This window comes from Hippichthys cyanospilos, chromosome 9, assembly GCF_059441005.1.
Source record: "Hippichthys cyanospilos isolate Australia breed blue-spotted pipefish chromosome 9, RoL_Hcya_1.0, whole genome shotgun sequence".
Taxonomy (NCBI): domain Eukaryota; kingdom Metazoa; phylum Chordata; class Actinopteri; order Syngnathiformes; family Syngnathidae; genus Hippichthys; species Hippichthys cyanospilos.
Genome location: NC_142377.1, coordinates 8,525,001 through 8,548,301, shown reverse-complemented (window position 1 = coordinate 8,548,301; position 23,301 = coordinate 8,525,001). Strand labels below are relative to the sequence as shown.

At 36.3% G+C, this 23,301-nt stretch overlaps 1 protein-coding gene across 8 annotated transcripts in view; it reads left to right on the top strand.

The window, feature by feature from the left end:
- Positions 1 to 22,262, top strand: part of itpr1b (inositol 1,4,5-trisphosphate receptor, type 1b) — a 68,544-nt gene extending 46,282 nt beyond the window's left edge. For 6 of the 8 annotated variants that reach the window (XM_088422633.1, XM_088422636.1, XM_088422632.1 and 3 more), the window contains 12 exons: positions 83 to 190; positions 1,424 to 1,655; positions 4,217 to 4,339; positions 8,002 to 8,177; positions 8,285 to 8,449; positions 9,435 to 9,624; positions 10,101 to 10,184; positions 10,746 to 10,894; positions 11,826 to 11,991; positions 14,242 to 14,402; positions 18,238 to 18,399; positions 19,833 to 22,262. In XM_088422633.1, the coding sequence (XP_088278759.1) occupies positions 83 to 190; positions 1,424 to 1,655; positions 4,217 to 4,339; positions 8,002 to 8,177; positions 8,285 to 8,449; positions 9,435 to 9,624; positions 10,101 to 10,184; positions 10,746 to 10,894; positions 11,826 to 11,991; positions 14,242 to 14,402; positions 18,238 to 18,399; positions 19,833 to 19,919 (1,803 nt within the window). In that variant the 3' untranslated portion in view covers positions 19,920 to 22,262. The remainder of the gene's footprint in view (positions 1 to 82; positions 191 to 1,423; positions 1,656 to 4,216; positions 4,340 to 8,001; positions 8,178 to 8,284; positions 8,450 to 9,434; positions 9,625 to 10,100; positions 10,185 to 10,745; positions 10,895 to 11,825; positions 11,992 to 14,241; positions 14,403 to 18,237; positions 18,400 to 19,832) is intronic. The other 2 variants (XM_088422637.1, XM_088422634.1) reach the window with 1 other exon arrangement.
- Positions 22,263 to 23,301: the final 1,039 nt, after the last annotated feature.

Here is a 23,301-nt window from a genome sequence, read left to right as displayed (position 1 = left end):
TTTGATCGGAAGAGTGCGCCTAAAACGGCCCGGCGTTTGACGAATGAAGTGGTCATGAATCTCCTGCTGTGTGTGGTTGAAGTTGGCCCGACATAACAAGGAACTGCAAGCCATGTTGAAACCAGGAGGCACGTACGGAGAGGGCGACGAGGCGCTGGAGTTCTACGCAAAGCACACAGCTCAGATCGAGGTCAGTGCTCCATCCGATGGTCCGTTTATTTTTATTAAATGCACGTGTATGTGACAGGTAAAGAGGTGTGCATTAACTTGGGGGTTTTGGTGCTTTATATCAGCTTTTCTCAAATGGGGGTACAAGAGGGCACTTGAATGGATACGTAAGTTTTTAACGGGGTTTCTGCAGCTATCTGCCAATTTAATTGAATTATTTTTAATGCCATGGCAGGAACAGTGCATTCACTTTACAAATTAAGAGCAAATTTATTCATTCAATTCCAAAGACATATTTTTAGGTTTTTAACTAAAGAATAGAAATTGGGAGCACTGCTCTGATTGGTGCATATTATTATAGTATGAACAATGAATATAGTAAATATTATAGAATAAAAAGCTTGGATTTGCAGAGTGCATTTGTTATTTTCAGCGTGTTCTTGTTTTGTTGTTATTCAGAGCATTAATTGCTCTGGGGGAATCAAAACTGTCTCGTCTTTTTATCCAGCTTTCTTTTTTTTGGGGGGGGGGCAGCAATGTCAACCCTGAGGGCATGATGATAATATTTGACAATATGGACTACAGTGAATGAATCAAGTACTAAAGTAGTCAAATACTTTGAAATAATCAAATGCTTTGATTACTTTATGTTAGAATTCAGACACGACTTTAATATAAAAGCCTTACCTTTAAGTAATTGTTTGATTTAGATTCAAGAGTTTTATTGTGATATACATAGTAATTCCACATAATGAAATTCTTATTCTGTTCACTTCCCCGAGCAGACTATCGAGCAAATAATAAAGTAGGCAATAAAACAAAACAAAAAACAGTAATAGAGCAATAAGGGAAGTAATAACGACTAGTAGTTTAGTATTTTAGTGCCTAAAGTAATCAATTCTTCGGTACTTTAGTACCAAAGTAATCGATTACTTGAGATTGATTTGAATACCAGACATTTTTAGAACGTCCTTTTTAGCGAAACACTTAAAAAATATAGAAGAAAATATGAATATGTACTGAGATTGAATATCTAGACTCATTAAAAAAATCAAACAAAAAAAACGCGTCAAATATGCCCTTAGGTTTGAATGTCTTAATTGGAACATGAAGTCACCTATTGCTGAATTGCAAACGTCCCCAGACTTACGCCTGTACTTTCCTTTTCGCAACAGAAATGTGAACACGTTGAAATTTCTCTATGAAAAGACATAGACAGAGATAGAACTTTGGCAGCTGTTGTGCTTCCGCTCAGATTGTCCGTTTGGATCGAACCATGGAGCAAATCGTATTCCCCGTGCCCAACATCTGCGAGTTCCTCACTCAGGAGTCCAAGCTCCGCGTCTACTACACCACAGAGCGCGACGAGCAAGGCAGCAAGATCAATGACTTCTTCTTGCGCTCCGAGGACCTTTTTAACGAGATGAACTGGCAGAAGAAGCTGCGAGGTACTCAAGAGGCGACTGGTAACACAAACGGCGTTCCCTGTGCGTCTTCCTCTTAAACAACTTGATTCTTCTTAGTGCCTACTTAAGATGATTCCCTCTCATATCTCTCCAGGGCTCAGTCACAGATATCGTTATTATCACAAATCGTGTCATTCCCCAAAACATGTTATGCAAGGCAGCTCCAAAGCTGCAAAGTGTCCACATCTGCCTTTAGGCGCTGGCAATATCCTCGGCTATTAGATAACAAAACTATTCTAGGATAGTCATCTGATTCGTGCTAAGTTGAAGAAGAATGATTTCTTCGCCTTGTCAAAATGAATATGAAACGCAATTTTTAAACCTTACACTCTATTAGGTGAATATCTACCGGATATTTGGGACTATAAGCTGCACCGGTATATACCATAAGCTGCAGAAGCAAAAATACACCTTTTTTTTTTCACAAATAAGCCTCACCGAACTATAAGTCGTAGATACACATATATATATATATATATATATATATATATATATATATATATATATATATATATATATATATATATATATATATATATATATATATGTGTGTATGTGTGTGTGTGTGTGTGTATATATGTGTGTATTCATATATATATGTATATATATGTTTATATATATTTTTTTTATTCCACAAACTTAGTCAATTTATTTTTAAAGTTTTTAATACTATATTTTTAAAACTCTTTTTGAGCGCAGCCATTGATTCACATCTTTTCAGCTGTATTTCACAGTTGTTCAAAAAATTGGCACCTTGAACAGATACACACATTTGCTTTACCAGTGGATTGTCTACTGGTGGCTTGCAAAAAATATATATATGCATAGACGCCACACTGGACAATAAGTTGGAGGGCTCAAATCCTGAGAAAAAAGTTGTGGCTTATAGTCCGAAAAATACAGAATGTTGGAGAGATATAAGTGGAGATAACAGAGCATGCAAAACTTGTTAGGTAACACATGATCAGATTTTATTAACAGATATAATAACTTGCTGTTTTACTTGAAAGTTTGCCTCTAGCCGCGCATGGGCGTGGTCAGCTATGCATGTGCATTGCACGAGACTGACTGGATCAACTGTGGTCTCGCTGTTGATTGTTGCGAGATTACATTTTTTTCAGTTAGAAACTATCGCTACTGTGTGGATTCACAGCCGGAAGTACTGTGGTTTTTCTCAATATATCATCATTTGTCAAGCTGGACCAAGTGGTTTCATTTTGGCGAATAAAAAGAGTCATACTCTACTAAGAAAAAAAAAATACACATATATATATATATATATATATATATATATATATATATATATATATATATATATATATATATATATATATATATATATATATATATATATATATAATTTATTTTTTTTACATCTTCAATCTTACAGTGATAGTCCACTTTTTTAGGTATTTTTAGCTGTAAAAAGTATTTTTTCTGTCATGAATTTCATGACGTTGTTTTTCATCCACTTAACAAACACTGAAAATGATATCAAATGTGCTGAAGGCTCAGGTAACGGCCAATCACAGCTCACCTGTTGGTCATTTTGGTCAAGATGAGCTGTGTCAGTTCACAGCAAGAGGGATCATTTGTTTTCAAAGTTATTAATTGTAAATGAAAAATAAGCTGTCAAATAAATTTGTTGTCAAATTCATTATGGACAAAATATTCAATTTTGACTGCTCAAAGTGGCTAATCCCTTTAACTCAAAAAAAAAGATTTTTAAAGGTTTTGGAAAATTTTAGATTACTTTTTTTTTTAGATTACTTTTGTTGAGAGTAGGGATGGACGAGTGCTGATACCAAGTAGCAATATCTGGCCTTATTTCAAAGTATTGGGATCGCATTCGCATTCGTTTTTAGTTTTGCTGTTTAAATTTAGCTATTTTCATTAGTTTTCAGTATTCCTTGTTTCAGTTATTAGTTTTATTATTATTTTTGTTTTTTTTTGCAAGAGTTTAAAAAATATAATAAGTATTGTGTAGCAAAAAAAAAAAAATCAAGAAAAATATTATTTTAAAAACATAATTAATCTCCATCATTGGAAAGGGCAAGTCCAGTTGACCCCCTGAGGGATGATGTCATCGGTAAATAAATCAACAGCCATTTGTTCCTCCTTGTGGTTTGTCCTGTGACGGGATCAACGTATGATGATTTTGTTGATATCATGTGAAAAATACTACCCCGCTTCCTCCCAAAATAAAGACGCACGAGTGTAGAGCAAATTGTTCTGCTGATGCTCACCCCTTGTCATGAATGACGTCTTTTGCTAAACTTCTGAAAGTCCCCACCCTCAGTTCCTCTATTTACATCAACAAGCTGACTTTAAAAAAAAAAAAAAAAAAAGAAAAATCTCCTGCAGTCTGCTTTATGTTTCAAACTCAATGCTAGCCCTCAAGCAAACTGGTTTCAAAGCATTAAATTAAAATTTATCGAAGCTATTATTTTAAATTTGATGTCCTCTTCTGGTGTTTTGTTTTGCTGTTTATTACCGCAGAGCCGTTATAGAAAAGTTGTCTGAATTGGAACATAAATGATAGTTATGACGGTGATAACGAGTTGGACTGATTGGTCTTTCAGCCCAGCCAATCCTCTACTGGTGCTCCAGGAACATGTCTTTCTGGAGCAGCATCTCCTTCAACCTGGCTGTTCTCATGAACCTGCTGGTGGCCTTCTTCTACCCTCTGGAGGGCTTTCGCGGAGGTTTGCAAGCTAATGCTATAGTCTCTTTTCTTTTCCCTCTCCATCGCAAGTCATTTTTGTGAGCTTCTTTATTTTTTTTTTAGACATTAATAAGACCATCAATCATTCATCAATTATAGGGCAGTTGTAGCTCAAGCGTAGCGACTTGAGCTCGGAGACCAAAAAGGCGGTGGAAAATTTTGGGAAAAAAAATGTATGAACATCAGAGTATAAATTGACTTTCCTCGTGAGGAAGTTTGAAGTCAATCAAGGCCAGCTTAGTAAAAATGACTCTTTCCCGCCTATAGCCGCCAATGGCAGTGAATGGGTTACCGTAATTCCCTTAAAATAATACTTTTTTTTACTCAAAAGGCTAAAAGTATGTGTGTGTCCTATAAACGGTAACTTAATGATTACATTTTCTTTTTTTATTCGATACCATTCGAGGAAGATTGATCCGTCGGCCACATAAGTCGGGTTTTGACGCACAGACGTGCATTTTTATATCGACTGTACTCTTATTTAAAATAATTAGTGTAGCGGGCGGATGTCAATTGGTTGTTAGCAGCAAGTGGTTGTTGCACTTAGCAGCAGCAGTATTAGCTGAGGTTGTTTCGGCATTATTTTCAATAAAAGAAGCGAGCAGACTGAACCACCAACCGAGTTCATCCTTGTTCACACACAGGAATACTACGAAATATATTTAGCAATATAACTAGGCGTTCACTGACTGCTCACAATACGGGAACTCTGAAACATACTTGAGAAAATTATGAAAAGATGAGATGTATTCTGTTTTGCTATAGAATGATGAGAATTATGGTAAACTATTCATTCAAGAATGGTGGTATTAATTATTAACTGCAAATAATTTATTCAATTATTCACTGTTGTCAGGATTTATTACATGTGAATTTATACCATAACCTTGTATCCCTATAAATAAATGTATATATATATATATGTATATATGAAATTTGTCAATATGTTTATTCTGCGGACCTGTCATTCAAAACAAAACAAATCTTTCATGAGGTCAAGTTGTTGAAAGAATATACCAGGATGTCACAACTACCCGCACAAACTAAAGTCACAGTTTGTGAAAAACAAATTGCGTAGCGCAACATAAATTAAGCATCAATGTGCTTAGTGTTGGGCCCTGCTATTTGCGGAAAATAGATACTCGCCTGAATAGTGAAAATCCACATATAATAAACACATGTTGAAATGCATTGGAAATAAATACTACTATGAATTGATCAGTAATCGGCATATAAATATTGAAATTACCAGTACATTATGTAGAGTCAATTTTATTCTAAAAACACTATATTTGGTCCCAGTCTTGAAAAAAATAAATAAAATGTAGACTTGGAGGAGAGTAAAATATTCAGTTAATCCAAGATAAATATTGCTGTTTTGTTTGAGAGCCAATCTAGTCTTTTTCGAGTAAAATGTACTCTAAATATTTACCGTACAGTTGTGGGCATGTGCGAAAGAAAGCGTGGCCGTTAAGGCTTCTATTGTTCCAGGGCAGAGAGAAGACACGCATTGTGACACTCGTGAACTTTCAATTGTTCTGCTCCGGGGTCGGACGGTGAGATCCCCTTTGTTGGGACTTCCTCTTAGCACTATAGAGCTTTAGAAGCGTCATATTCATGTCAAAGGCCCTGAAAGCTTCATTCCGGGATTTCAGAATCGCTACCTAATATGGTGTATGTTAAAAATAATATTTGATACAAAAACAGAATTTTCAGTCAAAATAACCACCGGAACATCTCAAGAAAACCGGAATGCATTCCCGCACTTAACCATATAGTTTGGCTTTATTTTAAGCTCCTCCCATCATTTTTTTTTTTTTTTTTTGCTGCAGCTTAAGTAAGAAGAAATGATTAATGGTCTCACGTCCAAACTTCTCCGTCTGCCAGGGGCCACGGCGGCGTGCTACGATGCAGCACCCTGCCTGGTCCGTCCCCGACAAATTCAACTCGAGCCAAGTGTATTTTTAGTCGGCGGGGTTATGTAACAAGTACGTGTTGCTTGGATCTGAGCGCAGAGGCCTGAAGGAAGCTTCCAATGGCAAGCGGACACATTTATGTCGCCTGGAGTAGATATCAATGTTTTAATGTTATTTCAGCTCATGGTTAAAATTGTGTTTCTTTCACATGACGTAAAATGAAAACCTGTTGTGGAATATGTAAACAATGTACAGTCAAAATGGATTACATTCACTGGACAGTTTTTTTTTTGTTTTTTTTTTGGTGTGGTATCTTTTAGCTGTGTAACTACCAAAAGTGAGTCATTTGTTCTCTTAGTTCAGGAATATTAAATATTCATGCTAGATTTAATATTCAGTGAGCTATTTTGACTCTTACACAGAAAAAAATAGTTTGTGAAAACCTTAAGTGAGGCTCACATCACATAAAATAATTTATAATGAGATGTATTTTTTTAGGTGACCTACTGCTGCTCAAAGAGAGAAAAAAAAAACATGTTATATGTCATAATTTTATTGTATGTAGCTCGTGCTGTCGGCTGTCCAGTTTGAATTAAGGGCAATTTCATTTATATAAAATTTGGGTATGGGCCAAGACGACGATCATGCGAATTTTATGGTTCAGCGAGTACATTATTTCTCATTATATGTTATTTTCTCCAAGCACAATGAAAAAAACCCCCACAAAAACGAAAATTGATTATTTCAACAAGTGGTCCCATGGAATGGAATAACCCTTTTATTTTAATGTTACAACTGTACTATAATCTCAATATTTACAATTACACTGAGAAAACAAAACAAAAAAAGGCTACTGTAGTTTAACATTAATTAAAGAAAGTATTTTCCAAAGTCAGAGTCAGAGCAGAAGGTTGAAAGAACCAAATATGGCCCTGGAGCCATGGGTTGCAGACCCATGTGCTCAATGTTACCAGGATCCTTTTAGAAGAGCACAAAACATTGTTTTGTCAAAAAAAACTATATATATATATATATATATATATATATATATATATATATATATATATATATATATATATATATATATATATATATATATATATAGCTATATATCTATATATATATAGATGTATATATGTGATTGCTGGAATATGATGTAACAAACTGAGATGGAAAATAAGTAAAATAAAAATTGCTAAATGGATATAAGCCAATAGAGTACCGTAGAATCACTTGATGAAATTTTGTTTTTGTAATGTTTTTATTTTTTGTACGGAAAAAAATTGTCGAAAACCCAAGGTTGAAATCTCATTTCTTTGATTTTTGAACTCAATAGCTTCGGGAAGCCCCATTTTGAGAAGAAACAAACTTTTGCAGCATATCATTCGCTATTTTTCAGAATTTCATGCATTTCGTAGAAAATGGCGTGAAAAATGAATGCACGCCGCTTCCCTGTCTTCGACATCGCTTTTTGCTTTTTCACGCTTTTCTCGCTCCTCTGCAAAATTGACCTTTTCACCTCTTGGCACCTACTGAAATAATTTTTCCTACTAGTCTTCTTAGGAGGCACTACGCTAATGCTAGGTCCTTGCGAATGTTAAATTTGTGCGTATAAATCCAATATTTTTGTAAAGTTCCACGTTCGAGCCACACTATGTTAATTTACCCTTTTGTCCACCTTGGCAATGATTAATAAACGCGTCAATCGGCTTTCCTTGTTTTTCAGGAACCCTGGAACCGCATCTGTCCGCCTTGCTGTGGCTAGCCATGCTGGTTTCTCTTGCTATTGTCATCGTTCTGCCGCAGCCTCACGGCATCCGGGCGCTCATCGCCTCCACTATCTTGCGCCTCATCTTCTCTGTCGGCCTGGAGCCTACGTTACTCCTTCTGGGCGGCTTTAATGTGAGCGTGAACTTTTCTTAACAAATATAGACTGTTTAAACTATTTCAGGTTACTTTGAAATGACTGCCATTGTTTTGTCTTACGTCGCAACATGCTGTGCTGTCAGTTATGTAATAAAGTCATCTTCCTGATGAGCTTTGTCGGCAACCGCGGAACATTCACGCGAGGCTACAGAGCCATGATCACCGATGTGGAGTTCCTGTACCACCTGCTGTACCTGATTATCTGCACTCTGGGCGTCTTTGTCCATGTCTTCTTTTATAGCCTACTGGTGAGTGAACGCACGCAAACAAACACGTGCATGAACTCATCCTCTTTTGAAGATAAATGACTGTATTTTCCGTACAATACCGCGCAAATAAAAACCTTTCATTTTCTCCAAAATTGATGGTATGCCCTACAATCCGGTGCTCCTTGTGTGTGCGCCGAGTCCAAAAATCGGAATTTTTGGAACATTTCTCGCTGACAGAAGGACGGAATATGAACAGTACGTACGCTGGTAGCGATAACTCAATCAGAGAACATTACGGATTTCGTACAGTATGTATACATTAGGTATTATTTACGGCAGGGGTAGCCAAGTTTTTTATCACTACGGATTGGTCAACGCTTGGGTAATTAATCGGCACTTTAAAATGTTATCGTCAGGGAGGGGGGGGGCACTCAACATTACGACCTCACAATATGTCCTGAACAATAACGACTCTTGGATTGCCTGCTAAAAGCTTTCTTTGTCTTTGAAGTGTTAGGCTTGTCACCTGTCTCTTGACTGGGGCTTTTTTTCCTTCCCAAAGACATCTAATTCCTACTCATTTCACTTATTTGCGAGTGAAATTTTGGCGCTCAACGGACCGAAATGAATCCAAGAGAATGAGGACAGTTTTCAAAGTAAAAGGTTTTTCAAAATAAGATAGCTCTCAGTCTTGATACTACATGAAATATTATTTCGGGTGCGGCCCGGGACCAGTTGATCCACGTTCAGGTACCAGGCCGCGGACCGGTGGTTGGGAACCTTACATACGTTCCCTTTTTTTTTTTTTTTTTTTTTTTGCTGACCGTATGTTTGAGCGTTCGTGTTTAATACAGTGCGCCACATGTATTGGTTAAGTACGGAAATCGACCCTCTAATCGAGACTACACCTATTAATACGGTGCGCTGTATGGCTCGGAAATATCACATTCTATTGTGATAAAATGGTTCCACAAAAAACTACAGTACAATTTGGAAACATTTACTATTTTTTTCATTTTTTCAGCTCTTCGATCTCATTTACCGAGAAGAGACATTGCTGAATGTTATCAAGAGTGTGACTCGCAATGGTCGCTCCATTGTGCTAACGGCGGTCCTGGCGCTTATACTTGTCTACCTCTTCTCCATTGTGGGCTACATCTTCTTCAAAGACGATTTCATTTTAGCTGTCGACAGGATACCCAACAAATCCTTGGGTATGTCTCAGCACGGGATTCTCGCTTCTTTGATGCCCTTTAATGTTTACGGTTTTATTGTGACTTTGTACAACACTAACCAGACTAATTGGAATGTTACTTTTGTTGACTTACCCGACTTGGTCTAATTCATATCCAATAACAATGCCCATCACACTCATAATCAGGCAGAAGCAATGGCAATAAAAAACATTTTGCTGTGTGTACTAGATAATGTAATTTTCTTTTGAGTGACTTAGCTAATATGCTAGCTGACAGTAGTCGTCACAGCTTGCTGAATATTTTGCAAACTTATCACCGGCCTTCAAATTATATCTAAAAAGCACTGACAAAAAAAGTCTTTTGATTTTTCAGGCCTCAAAATTTTGCTAAGTACTAAGGTTCCTGCATGTGATCTATATATATTGTAAAAATATGGTACTTGACAGAGTAAATTTAAAAATTGTACTTAGTGCATGTACTTTGATGCCTTCCAGAACTTGGAGCCAGTATTATGGGACAGTTCTTCTCAAGTGGAGCGTGCCTCAAAGAAAGTGGAGAAAACTGTTCGTCAGAAGCTTGTAAGTAGGTGGGAAAAAACAACTCATTTTTTGTGCACCACCTCGGGTGGGTGTGAAGTAGTTCTCCCAAAGACAGATCTGTTTGTGCATCTAAATCCCGGTGACCCCAAAGCGCTAACACACGGCTCTTGTATTTGTGACGTAAAGTTTGATTCAGATCATTGTCTGTTTGTCTGGTTGGTAGTCTGGCCGAATAGTGAAATGCCTGAGGAGAATAAGCTTCATACGTTAAATAGGGGCACGAGGTTTTGCAGGTCAGGACTTGATGACCTTTAGGCACAAAGAAGTCAGTGAAGGGGGCTGTCACTTCAAAGAGCACCTACTGACCTCCATGGGAAAAGCTTCCACTAACTGAGGAACGTAGAGCCTGATGTAGCCAAGTCATTAACTCATTCAATCCCAAAGACGTCATTTTACGTTTTTGATCGTTCAGACATTCAATCCCGGGTATTTATTTGAATTAAAAAAAAATCTACATTTTCAAGTTTTGGAAAGGTGTTTATACTTGGGACGTATTTTTCTGCTTATTTGTTGCTGATGTCTCTGTTTGTGTCTCTGTAGCCTCGCATGCCATCCAGCCTTCTGCAGTGGTAATAGAGGACAAAGAGAGAACGTGTGATTCCTTACTCATGTGCATTGTGACTGTGTTGAGCCACGGCCTAAGGAGTGGAGGAGGTGTCGGCGATGTGCTGAGGAAGCCGTCCAAAGAGGTACAAAAGGCAAAGAAATCAAATACAACTACTTCATTATCATCCAATAGGTTTACAGTAGTTGTCAAGTTTTTATTGTGTATTCCATAACATAGTAAAATTATGTTTCTGTTTTGTCTCTACTAATGCTACAGATTTAAAATTACCAAAAAAATTATACTCTTAATACACCTATAAAAATATATATAAATATTTTTTGTTGTTCTCTTGTAGTCGCTACATTCAATTTATACAGACCAATGTCAAATATTCACACTGACCAAAACGTCACTTTTAACTCTTAACCCACGATTAAATACCAAAATACGTTTGGGGGTTTTCTTTCTCCTATAATTTCTACTTTTTTTTTGGACCCATTCAAACAATTTCCAAATTTAAACAGTTTATACTTACTGATGCCATAATTTCCCCACTTACCAAAAAATAAATAAATAAATAATTGAAATACAGTATCTACAAAAAAAAGAAAAAATAAGTTTTGCGAGGTTATGCTACAAATTGAAACTACAAATTCGACATTTTCTCAATGCTGTTTTCATTTTCTCAATTCACAATTTCACACTGACCAAACTGTCACCATTTTAATTCTTAACATACGCACAAATAAATACCCAAATACATTTTGGGTTGTTTTTTCCTCTATAATGTCTACATTTTTGATGCATACGAACAATTTCCATATTTAAACAGTTGAGTTTATACCTACTGATGCCAAAATTTCCCACTTACCAAAAGGCAACATTTTTTTACCACTTACATACCAACCAAAACAAAAACAAAAAGATCTAATTGCATTTTCTACATTTCTGAGTAATTTAAACCATTCCAACTTTAAAGTGATCAGTCCATTTCTACCCCTTTTTTAAATTTTCATTGAAAAGTGTGACTTCAGCAAAAATTGTTTTTACTTCTCGTGTTTTTTTTTCCTCAGGAGCCCCTCTTTGCAGCCAGGGTGATTTATGATTTGCTCTTCTTCTTCATGGTTATTATCATCGTTCTTAACCTCATCTTTGGTGTCATCATTGATACCTTTGCCGATTTGAGGAGTGAAAAACAAAAGAAAGAGGAAATCCTCAAGACAACATGTTTTATTTGCGGTGAGTAGTTTTTGTTCAGTACCTTGTTCGTTATTTTAGAGTTGTCGAAATTTAGTTGTCGACATGTATTCAATGATCAAATTGATTGGCTAGTATAACTAACTAAAGCAGACTCGTTATCTTTTGTGTTTAGTTAAATTTAGACGTTTGCTAACACCTGCTTTTATTTTGGAAAACGTTGACTGAACAAAGGTTATATTTTTTTTTCCACTAAACAATACTAAATGAAAATTAATTTGTTCATAAACAATAATTGGGGAAAATGGTTTTGCAATCATCTTTAATGCAAAAATAAATGTTATACATTTTTTGATTATTTGCTATATAAAAGATAGAATACTCTGTTCTAAAAATATTCAATTGTGACAGTCCCACATTATTTTATAGCCTTCTTCTGACTGATAACAGTTGGATGTTGTAAAAGTTCTTGGCTGACTGGTGCTGCTCGATTCCACTTCAAATATTTAAATCAGCGGTGTCCATACTGCGGCCCGAGGGCCGTTTGTGTCCCACCATGCACATTGCACAGGTCTGCCAAATACTGTACACTAAAAATACATTTTCACATGGCCAGCAATGCTATTATAAATATTAATTGAAAAATAAATGTTTGACTGTAGACTTTAGGCATTTTTTTTTAATATTCATTTTTTGTATCAATATTTCCAAAGGTTGTAGCTTGAAAATGATTAGCAATAAAGGGATAGTGTAAAAGTTGCTTGGCGTAATTTTGCTACTTTTTCGCTTAAAGGGTTAAGCGTGGAACAAAATCCTATTTCGCTTGATCAACTTTAACAGGAATACAAGAATTTAAAATGATATACACTGTGTGTAATTGCTTGCTTTTTACCGTCTTTAATAAGTTAAAATATTTTTCTGTATGCGGCCCTCAGAAGGACACCACTGATCTATCACTCACTATGACATGACTTAAATAAGATCGAATGCCATTGGCTCATGGTAAACAAAGCCACTGTCCCATTTATAAGAGGGTGTGCACACTTTTGCAAAAATCCTCCTTCAGTTGTTTATTATTTGTTATTTTCTTCAGTTGAATTTTACACATTATAGCTGACATTAATAGTAGCAAATAATTGATTCTTTCTACTTTTTTTAAATATCACAAAGCCTGGCATTTGGTTTATGTAATTGTAATATTGGCTATACATGGCCAATAAAGTATGCGCCAATGAATTGCGACTTTGAAAGTGTTGTTTCCGCTCCTTCCAAATTTACCGTGGTATTCTTAGAAGTGGAAGTCGCTTTAGGTGCGCAGCCCAACAGTTGTGATGCAGCATCGTCGTCAAAACGGCCGGCGTTTCTGGGTAGTGTAAACAATCAAACGCCTCCGCTTCCCAGAATGACTGCTTAGTCACGTCAGGTGCTTCTGAGGAGGAGGAGGAGGTGGAGAGGTTTTTTTTTTTTTGTTTGTTTTTAACGATTGGTCCAGACATGTTTTTTCATATTTAATCCTCTTCAATCACAAACATCTTGATTGTCCTGCTTTGGAGCACAGCTTCTTAACCCTTGTGGCATTGTTACAAATTATGGACATTCCTTTGATTTTTTGTGATATTATGAAAGTATCAATTGGAAAAAAAACACAAGGGAGCTGAAATTTACTGTAGATGAATAAAGCATGTAAAATTTTAAAATGCAACGATTCTGACATTTCTATATGATTACAGCTGGACGCGTGAGATTGTGTGTACAGAAATAATCAGTTTACAAATTTTGGACCATATAAAACCCTTATAATGACCATTTTTGAGATGTATTTTCATAGGATTTATTACATTGATTTTCCTGCAATTTTTGCAACATATTGAGCGGCTGTCAAACTATGCCAGCAAACAGAAAATTCTTTGTTGACTTGTGTTTCACCTAAAGACAGTAGGTGGCGCTAGAGACCAGATAAAGTGTTATCGTCACTTCACAGGTTACAAAGACAGACCATACCATTTTCAATTTTTTGTGGGTGTTAATAAATGTAACCTACATGTGTGTACAATTTGTGACTTGTCTTATTTTATTTTACTTTTTTAGCTTCATATACAGAGTGAGACATTGACCGTAAATTAGTGCCTCAAACAGTGCAGAAATATTTTTAGCAACTCAGCCCTCGTGATCATATTTCCTCCTGCGTTTTTTACGCATTTTCACGGGCTCAATCGCGTCATCTAGCCACAAGTTAGCATACAGGAAATAAGTGTAAAAGAGATTTTATGTCACATCCATTTTTGTTTATAGGGCTGGAGAGAGATAAATTTGACAATAAGACGGTTACCTTTGAAGAGCACATCAAAGTTGAGCACAACATGTGGCACTACCTGTTCTTCATCGTGCTGGTGAAGGTCAAGGATTCCACTGAGTACACGGGCCCGGAAAGTTATGTGGCAGAAATGATCAGGGTAAGGTGACTGGAATGCACTTACAATACTCTGATTATATTCGTCCGGCGCTTCTCAAATGAAGTCATTGCCAAGGGGTGTGTGAGATTTTAAATAGGGTTCATGCTGGTATCAGGAAATCGAATTTAATACTTCTGAATGCTGTGACGAGAACAGTCATTTTTTTCTTTTCAAATTAAATCATTCGGTGCTAGATATTTTCAGACCATTCCTTAGCATAATACTGTGCTTCTGAATTATTTCCCCCGGGAAAGAGAAAACCTTTCACGCCCCCCCCCCCCCCCCCCCCCCCCCCCCCCCCCCCCCGTTTGCCGTGCTGACTGTAAATAAGATCATTATCTATAAAGTAGTATTGGTATCTCTAAAACTGTATCATTTTTTAAATGAACAGAAGATAAAAAGAAATTAAGTTTTAACTACTTTTTACAGTGTTTATATACTGTAGGATACAAGTTAGTCCAAAACAAGGAAAAAAAAAAAAATCCAAGTGCATTGAAAACATTGCCGTATTATAGATAACTATTTTTCCCATTCAAATTTTCCAAAATTTGTAATGGATTATGACATTTCCATTTCTCTCAATTGGGAATGATGATGTGTGTGTTCAAGTGTTAGTCCACTTGGTCGGCCATTTTCAGTTGTAAAATGTTATTTTCTCTAATTAATTCGATTACTAAATTATTTTTCACCTGCAATCAACTGATTCACTTGAGGGCATTTTCAGACCCTCCGTTAGCCTAATATTTTGGAAAAAAAAAACAAAATCAATACTTGGGATTGAATTTTTGGACTCTCTACAAACGTATAACTACGTCCTTGGGATCGAATGGGTTAATAAGGTCATGGAAATTAAAACACGTCCGGCTTTAAATGGAGTCATCAGCAGCAGTGTTTTGTTTAGGGCCCAAATATGACACAGTATTACGGCGACCCTTTTGATGCAAGAATTACATGTCAGCGTTATGTAATCCCATTCCCTTGAATTCTGCACGAGTATTATTGCATGACTCGGCTTTGTGAATCGAGAATTAACATCCAGACCGTCTGCCTCTGGCGTGCGTTGCTTAATCCCCTTGGCAGCTGGACAACACACACGTACACACTTGCACACAACAAAAGAGTTATCGACTGAAATATATGTTTCAAATAACTATGTATACAGGTATAATCCAAATACAAACTATAGTTTTTTGCAATGTACTTAGCTTTCTGTGTCCATGTCTTTTGATGCAGTTTCTCAAATGGGGGTACGTGAAGGTTTAAAGCATCTAATTTTATTGCCGTGACAGAAACAGTGAATTTGACTTTTTAAATTAAAAGGAAATTAATTGAAACATGACGCAAAATTTAGCTAAATTGTGTTCACAGCAAATCTAGTTGAGTGATTTTTTTCATGCTTTTTAAGACTGTGAGAGGGACAAGTACTTGTGACTTTTCAAATTAAGAGAAAATTTATTGGCACATGAAGCAAGCTGTAGCTAAATTGTGTTAGTTAACAGCAAATCTAGTTTAATGTTTGCTTGTGCTTTTTAATGCTGTGAGAGGAACAAGTGTGTTTGACTTTTCAAGTTAAAAGCAAATTAATTGGAACATGAAGAAACATTTGGCCAAATTGTGTGAGTTAACAACAAATCCAATTTAATGTTTGCTCATGCGTTTTAATGCTGTGAGAGGAACAAGTCCATCTGACTTTTCAAGTTAAGAGCAAATTAATTGGAATATGATTCAATATATTGTTACATAAAGTTCTAGTGACTCTTCAGCCATCCTCTGCAGCTCACCTTTACACCAATGATGCAAGGTCTCATATTACTTACGAATGCATTTTTTTTCCTTACATATAATTGTTCAAGCTGAAAAACAATCCAAAACAAAAAATTTTTCCACCAGATTAGTTTCTCATTGAACCCCATCTTGCTCACTTGGTTGTCACTTTGTCTTGACGTGTTTCTCTCAGTCTTGTGAGCAAGCACCTGATTTGGGATTAACCCCTCCTCTTTTTGACCTCACACCCTATATTATGGAAATGTAATAAATACAAAATTTGCGCATTATGAACATATTTGTGCTTGTATTAGGTGTGTTTGTTTGTTTGTTTGAATGCCGCTACATCCCCAAATTAAAGAAAGGAATTTCCCTCACTGTTTCAATACTTTTGGACCAAAGATTGCGTAAGAAGCATCGGGAGAGCGGGCGGCAGAAAAGAGTCTGACAATGACTTGGATTGACGTCAGTCGTGGAGGAGTCGGCCTCAAGTGTCACGTATACATCACAAAATGATGAGTCGTAATCACTCATTGCCCTCTTTTTTATTGCGTATGTGAAACCCGGCATACGCTTTCAGTAGTCTTTAAAAAATGAAAAAAACCTTGTAAAAAAAAAAAAAAAAAAAAGTTGCCGGGATTCCCCTAAAGTTTTTTAAATAAATCATTTTCAATTTTTAAAATATGCGCGGAAATGATAATGGGAACATAACGCAAAACAATATTGAAAAAAACAAATCATTAAAATGCCATTGGCAGCATAACATTCAAAATAAACCAAAATAAATACTGTTTTCCTTCTACTAGGTTGAGTCAAGCTCTCAGCTGCTGTATGTGTGCGTGTGTGCGTATGTGTGTGTGTGTGTGTGTGTGTGTGTGTGTGTGTGTGTCGAACCCAGGCTTCATTTACGTCCTGAAAGTGGAGCCTGTGCATGCCATTTCTTGCGCTCTTTCATTATGACTGCTCGCTACTCCTTACCTTAGTTTTGTGTTATTCCCCTTCACCACTTGTTTGTGGTGTGGCTACACACAAGTTGTGTTCCAAATAATATATTAAAAAAAAATCATATATATATATATATATATATATATATATATATATATATATATATATATATATATATATATATATATATATATATATATATTAGGAATATGATGATAGATTTTTCACGACTTGGATATTTGTTAGCACTTATTTGGTAGCTTAGCGCGAAGCTAGCTATTACATCTGTTTTGTCTGTTGTGGTAGCTAGCTTTGCGGCAGCTAGTACAACAGACGCAGCTTGGATGGATTGGAGGAGTGACTAAAAGGCAAATAAAAACACTGTTAGTTGTGAAAGTTCTTAAAGTAAGTCATTTTAGATAAAAAAAGAAAGAAGAAAAACTTCAGGTGGCCGCATTAGCACCTTGGCTTGTAATGATTCTCTTAAAATTTTGAAAATGTTCCATTTATTATTATGTGTAAGCCTCATTTTTTCATATTTGTATATATATAACGCGGTCACCGGGGCTTGTGGGAAAATGCGTTTGAAGGTTTAAACACTGACCCCTTCATATGACTCATGTGGCTAATTTGCGCGTAGGTTCAGACAGCTTATATCCTTACCGGCACGTGGTGAATGAAAGTATTCACCCGCGTTGCCCTTTCGACCCCGCCGGGTTAATGAGTCTAGTCCAGGGGTCACCAAACTTTTTGAAGGTGAAAGCTACTTCTTGGCAACTGATTATTGCAAAAAGCTACTAGTATGTTACACACTTATCAATATAATTCCTTTAGTTGAATTATTTTTAGTTCTTAACAATGCTATATTTTCTTCTATGCAAACATACGGAAAAAAACTATTCATTCATGCTCTTTACTGCCGCCCAATAGTCATCCGTTCAATTTGAAAAATCAAATTAAAAGGCAAGCATTAAGTTAGATTTTCTGTTTACACAACAGTTGCTTCATGTTCCAGTTCATTTGCTCTCAGTTTGAAAACAAACAATGTATGTCCGATGAAAATCGATGCAACATTAATCAGTGCGTCATTATTATAGACATAACCTGCCCGATTTATGTATATCAGGAGCATAATCTGGACTGGTTTCCCCGCATGAGGGCCATGTCGTTGGTCAGCAGTGACGCGGATGGGGAACAGAATGAAATCCGAAGCCTCCAGGAAAAACTGGAGTCCACCATGAAACTGGTGTCCAATCTTTCTGGTCAGCTGACCGAGCTCAAGGAACAGGTTGGTTCATTTTGATCGTATTCCACTATTCCCATTTGAAGCCCCGCCCCCGTATGTCAAAACGAACCTGTTCAACTCACTTCAAGCCAAAGGCGCTATCAGATTTTTGCTTTTGACTCAGTCTTCGAATTGTCACAGTTATATTCTACGTTCTATAAAAATGTGCAACATTCTGATTCAAATCGTATTCCTGAAGCCGTTCAATCTTCGAGACAAGTTTTTGCCGGCGCTGGTGTTGCGCAATGCAATCTTGTTTTTCTGGTTAACAGAATTGTACAATGACTTTACCCTCGAAATGAGAACCGGGCGTGAGGAAGTGAATGTCACCAAGACTTTTTGACCCAGACGGGAGGAAATGACGGTCTTGCTGAACGCGTGTGATGAAGGGCTCCCTTTTCATTTAAGATACATTTAAAACAAAATAAAAAAATCATTTACTGTGATTTAAGTTGAGTTCATTTGTCTCAAAAGTCCAAAGAAAAATACTTTGCTTCAAATTATGAGTAATTAAGAGTATTATTTTATTTTTCATTCTTTTTAAACCACTAACTTTATGGGAGATTTTGCTGACAAGTGAAACTTTAATATTTCTCTCATATTGACATTTTTGAGAACTTGATTTATTGTAAAAAAAAACAAAAAAAGCAAAAAAATAAACTATAAGAACTTATTTACTTGTGTACTTTTTCAGTTGAACCTTTTGACTCTAGTAGCTCCGTGAACATAACCTGTCCATAGTCATTTTTCTGTGTGCGAATGAGGATGGACTCGGACGTCGGTTCAGTCTGCTCGCTTCTTTTATTGAAAATCAAGCCGTAAACACATCAGATAACACAAGCTGCTGTTAATTTCAACAGCCAGCTGACATCCGCCCTCTAGCTCATCCGGTTACCGTAGTTATTTTAAGTAAGAATATGGCCGATATAACAATACAAATCTGTGCGTCAAAACTCAGGTTATGTACCTGACGGATCAATATTCCTCATTGTTTCGAATTATAAAAAAAAAAAAAAATTCTAATCTTTAAATTACTGTTTATAAGATGCATCCATACTTTTGGCCTTCATTTTTGTGAAAAATATGCACCTCATATTTGGGGAATTACGGTAATCGGTATCGACCCTGAAGACTACATTTTGCCCGATGTGCGTTTTGTTGTTTGCAATTGAAATCTCGCCAAAGGAACAAAGTTAGCAAATCATTGTCTATATTCAAAAACTCTAGATTCAAAATTGTAATCCAAGGTGCAAATAACAGTCCAAAATTGAACAGAAAGCTATGACTCTCCGCAGCTTTTGACATTTTCTACCAGTGGCTTTCAGTATTAACGTGACATTGCGCGGCTTCCTTGTGATGACACAGGCAACGTAAGCGATGGCGGTCCGCCCAAACGCCGGCTTATTTCAACAGCATCCACGTTGTCTTCTTTTTAGATGACGGAACAGAGGAAGCAAAAGCAGCGGATCGGCCTGCTGGCTCACCCGCAGCACATGAACGTCAACCCGCAGCAGCCCGCGTAGCCCCCCCCCCCCCCCCCCCCCACACACACACACACACACACACGCACACACATGGAACCTGAGCTAGCGGAATCCCTGTCACCCCGCGTGAGTACGTACACGAACTTTGGAGGAATATCTTTCATGGTTGTAGTTTTAAAATGGGGTGTAACGCGAACGTGTGCACACGTCACTGGCACTCGGCCACCCGTGACGTTCTTACCGCAATTATTCGTGCCAAATGTTTCCTTTGTAATATGATAGCGGGTTTATCCACGCGTGTTAGTCACTGCTCACAAAGTGCAAATTGGAGAGGAGAAATTGTCCGCTTATATTCCACTTGAAAACGTGTTGGGTCACAAATGAGTCAAATTAGGTAGATAAGGGACTGACCCAAGTTTTGGGGTTATTTATTTAACTACATAGATGTATAGGATAATTTAAAAAAAAAATGCAATTGGAACTGACCCATCCTGTCGGGTTATTCATTTAACCACATATATAATTCTCAGATAATCAAATTGCATTGTTTTGGCCAAAACAAATTTAGTTTGTTTTTTCAACTCAATTTTGGGGCTTAAAAAAAATACTTTTATGGTTTATTTGAGTTGGGTGAATAAACTCACAAAATAATACAGTTTTAATTTTGTAGTTTTTTTTTTGTGCAAATCACATTTGCCGGGGTAACTTGGGGGGGTTGTTCATTTGATCCAAATGTTTGGTTTATGCTTTAAACAGAAAGAGTTTTGTTGTTTTTGTTTTTACCCACCTTTTGAGCCTTAAATAAACAACTTTTGGGAGTTATTTAAGTTGTGTCAAAGGAATGAAACACAAAACAACCCAATTAAAAAACATTATTGGTATTTTTGTGCCTCAGGTTGGTTTTCTTCGGGTTGTTTTGTGGGTTACTTATTATTTATTTTGTGGGTTATTTATTTGACCCAATATATACCGAGTTATTCAATTTACCCTAAAAAGTTGGGTCAAATATATAATCCTCACAAAGAAATGAAATTGGATTGTTTTGTCCAAAAGTTTTTTTTATTTTTGTGTTTTGTATATTTTAACCCAACATTTTGGTCTTAGATGAATTGGGGTTATTTAACTTGGTCAAATAAATAAATCACTAAATAACTCAATTTTATTCATTCTTTTTTTTCTGTTGTTTGATTTGCACAAGACACAATTTCTTTCAGCTTATTTCTGTAGGTTATTCATTGCACCCAACCTTTTGATCAACCCCCAAAGATGGATCAAATGTTTTTGGGTTTATTAATCAAACCCAAAAATGGCTCAAACAAATAATCCAAGGTTGTTTATTTTTGGCAAAAAAAAGTTGGGTTTAACAAATATATTATTCAAAAAAAATATATATATTTTTTTTATTTTTATTAATTTTTATTTATTCAACTCAACATTATAAAAAAAAAATGCTGTCTTATGGTAAAATAAAGGCATCTTGGTTGCCAGAAAAATCCCGTTAAATTACGAACGCACATTTTCAGTAATGTTGGGTTATATGGTGAACTTTTTGGTGGTTGAATGAATGACCCCAAAAATTGGGTCAGTCCGTTTATGACTCAACTCACCTTTTCAATTTTAGGCCGAACAAGCAGTATTACTTGTTTGTTTTTTTTGTTTTTTGTATCGTGTGCAATATATCACTTTAAATATGCAACCTGGATCTGGATGTGAGTTGTATAAAACATCTTGTTTCACACCGTTTACTCGTATTTTGTTTTTAAGTCTTACTGGATAAAATAGGGACTTAATTTTGATTTGACTTCCACAACTTTTGAGATGATACTTTATTTATTAAGATGACCTCATTGTTTTTCGCTTTGTTATAATTTCTTTAAATGAGTTGAATGCGTTGTGTTGTATGATTTGCGAAGTGTGGTTCTGGTTTACGGAACATTTGTGTTATTCCGAGCAAGTGTTCATCAGCGTTTTTTCCTTTGTTGCAGCAAAACTTTGTGACTAGTCAAATTTGAGATTTGTGCTTGCACTTTAAATGTCACCTGTCAACCTACTAAGGATAAGATGTATGGAAAATGGATGGATGGGAACATATGACAGGTTTGGTATGTCTTAATACCATTGTTGCATTTTTTTTTTAATATTACTGTGTGTAAAGTTTATTGCTTTGCCTTTGACTGTGTATAGACACATTCACCGGTTACGAGTAATAAATCATTTATAAGATTGTTAGAAATTATTACAAATCAAGGCTGTGCCATTTGATATATAACAGTAGAAGTATTTATTAAAATGAATGTAATTATCCTTGACTTTCCATTCCGTTTGTCTTATTTTTAGAGATGAAATATGTAGCGAGATAAAAGATTTCTTGTTAAATATTAATGTCTTTTTTATTTTTTTGCTCCTGCATACATTATCTTTCATGAACCACGCCACAGTGACTCATTCTGTGTTCTGACGTCTGCATTTATGTAGTCATTATTTTAATTGCTGCTATTTAACCGTAGGAAATAACAGAATTGAGCATACAGAGAAATAATGAAAGTTAATCATTTAAAGTGACAAAATTTACATTTAAATATATTCATTGTTGAGGCTGTTGAGTGCCTGTCCACACATTTGCCACATACGTACAAGGGTATGCTCCGGAGAATTCTTAAATGGAGGTTTTAACAGGTGCTCCACAGGTATCCGTGAATCGAATTTGATTTTTAATGCTATGGCAGGAACATTACATTTGACTTTTCAAATTGAGAGCAAATGGATTGGAACAGACATCATCTTACATCTAAATTGTGTTAACAGCAAATGTAGTTTAATGTTTTCCTTTCCAATTGAGAAATTAAATGGAATATGATCTAACTATATCTAATGTGTGTGTGTGTGTATATATATATATATGTATACAGACTCTGTATGCTCTTTATATAATGTTATTTTTTTTAAATTCCACGTTTTCACACGTCTGAAACCCTTGAGTTTTTTTAACGGCATTGCAAGTGATGTCAAAATGTATTTTTGGCATTAGCCGCGGGCCCCAAAAATGTAAGGGGCATGCCGCAAATGGCCCCTGGGTCATAGTTTGGGCACCTGTCCTCTTAAATGAAAGGGTTAATAAAAGCAGGGTGTCAAAATTAGAAGAACCTGCTCACATCCTGTGAAAACGTTTTTTGTTTTTTTTTCCTTGTGTGTGGCCCCTTCAAATCGTCCAAGCTCTAAAATAAAATCAATAAATTGACGTCTTAATGATCGCGTCATTTCTGCCGGGGCTGCTGGTTTTGTGACGCGGTAGCCCGGGGGCGCCGAGGTTGTTTTTCTGCCGTGCAGAACTTGGGAGGCAACGTGACACGGAACAAGCAGGTCCAGTTTCCGAGTTATCATATTCATGACAGCGAGCATAAAAGCGCGTAAGCGCGCTGAC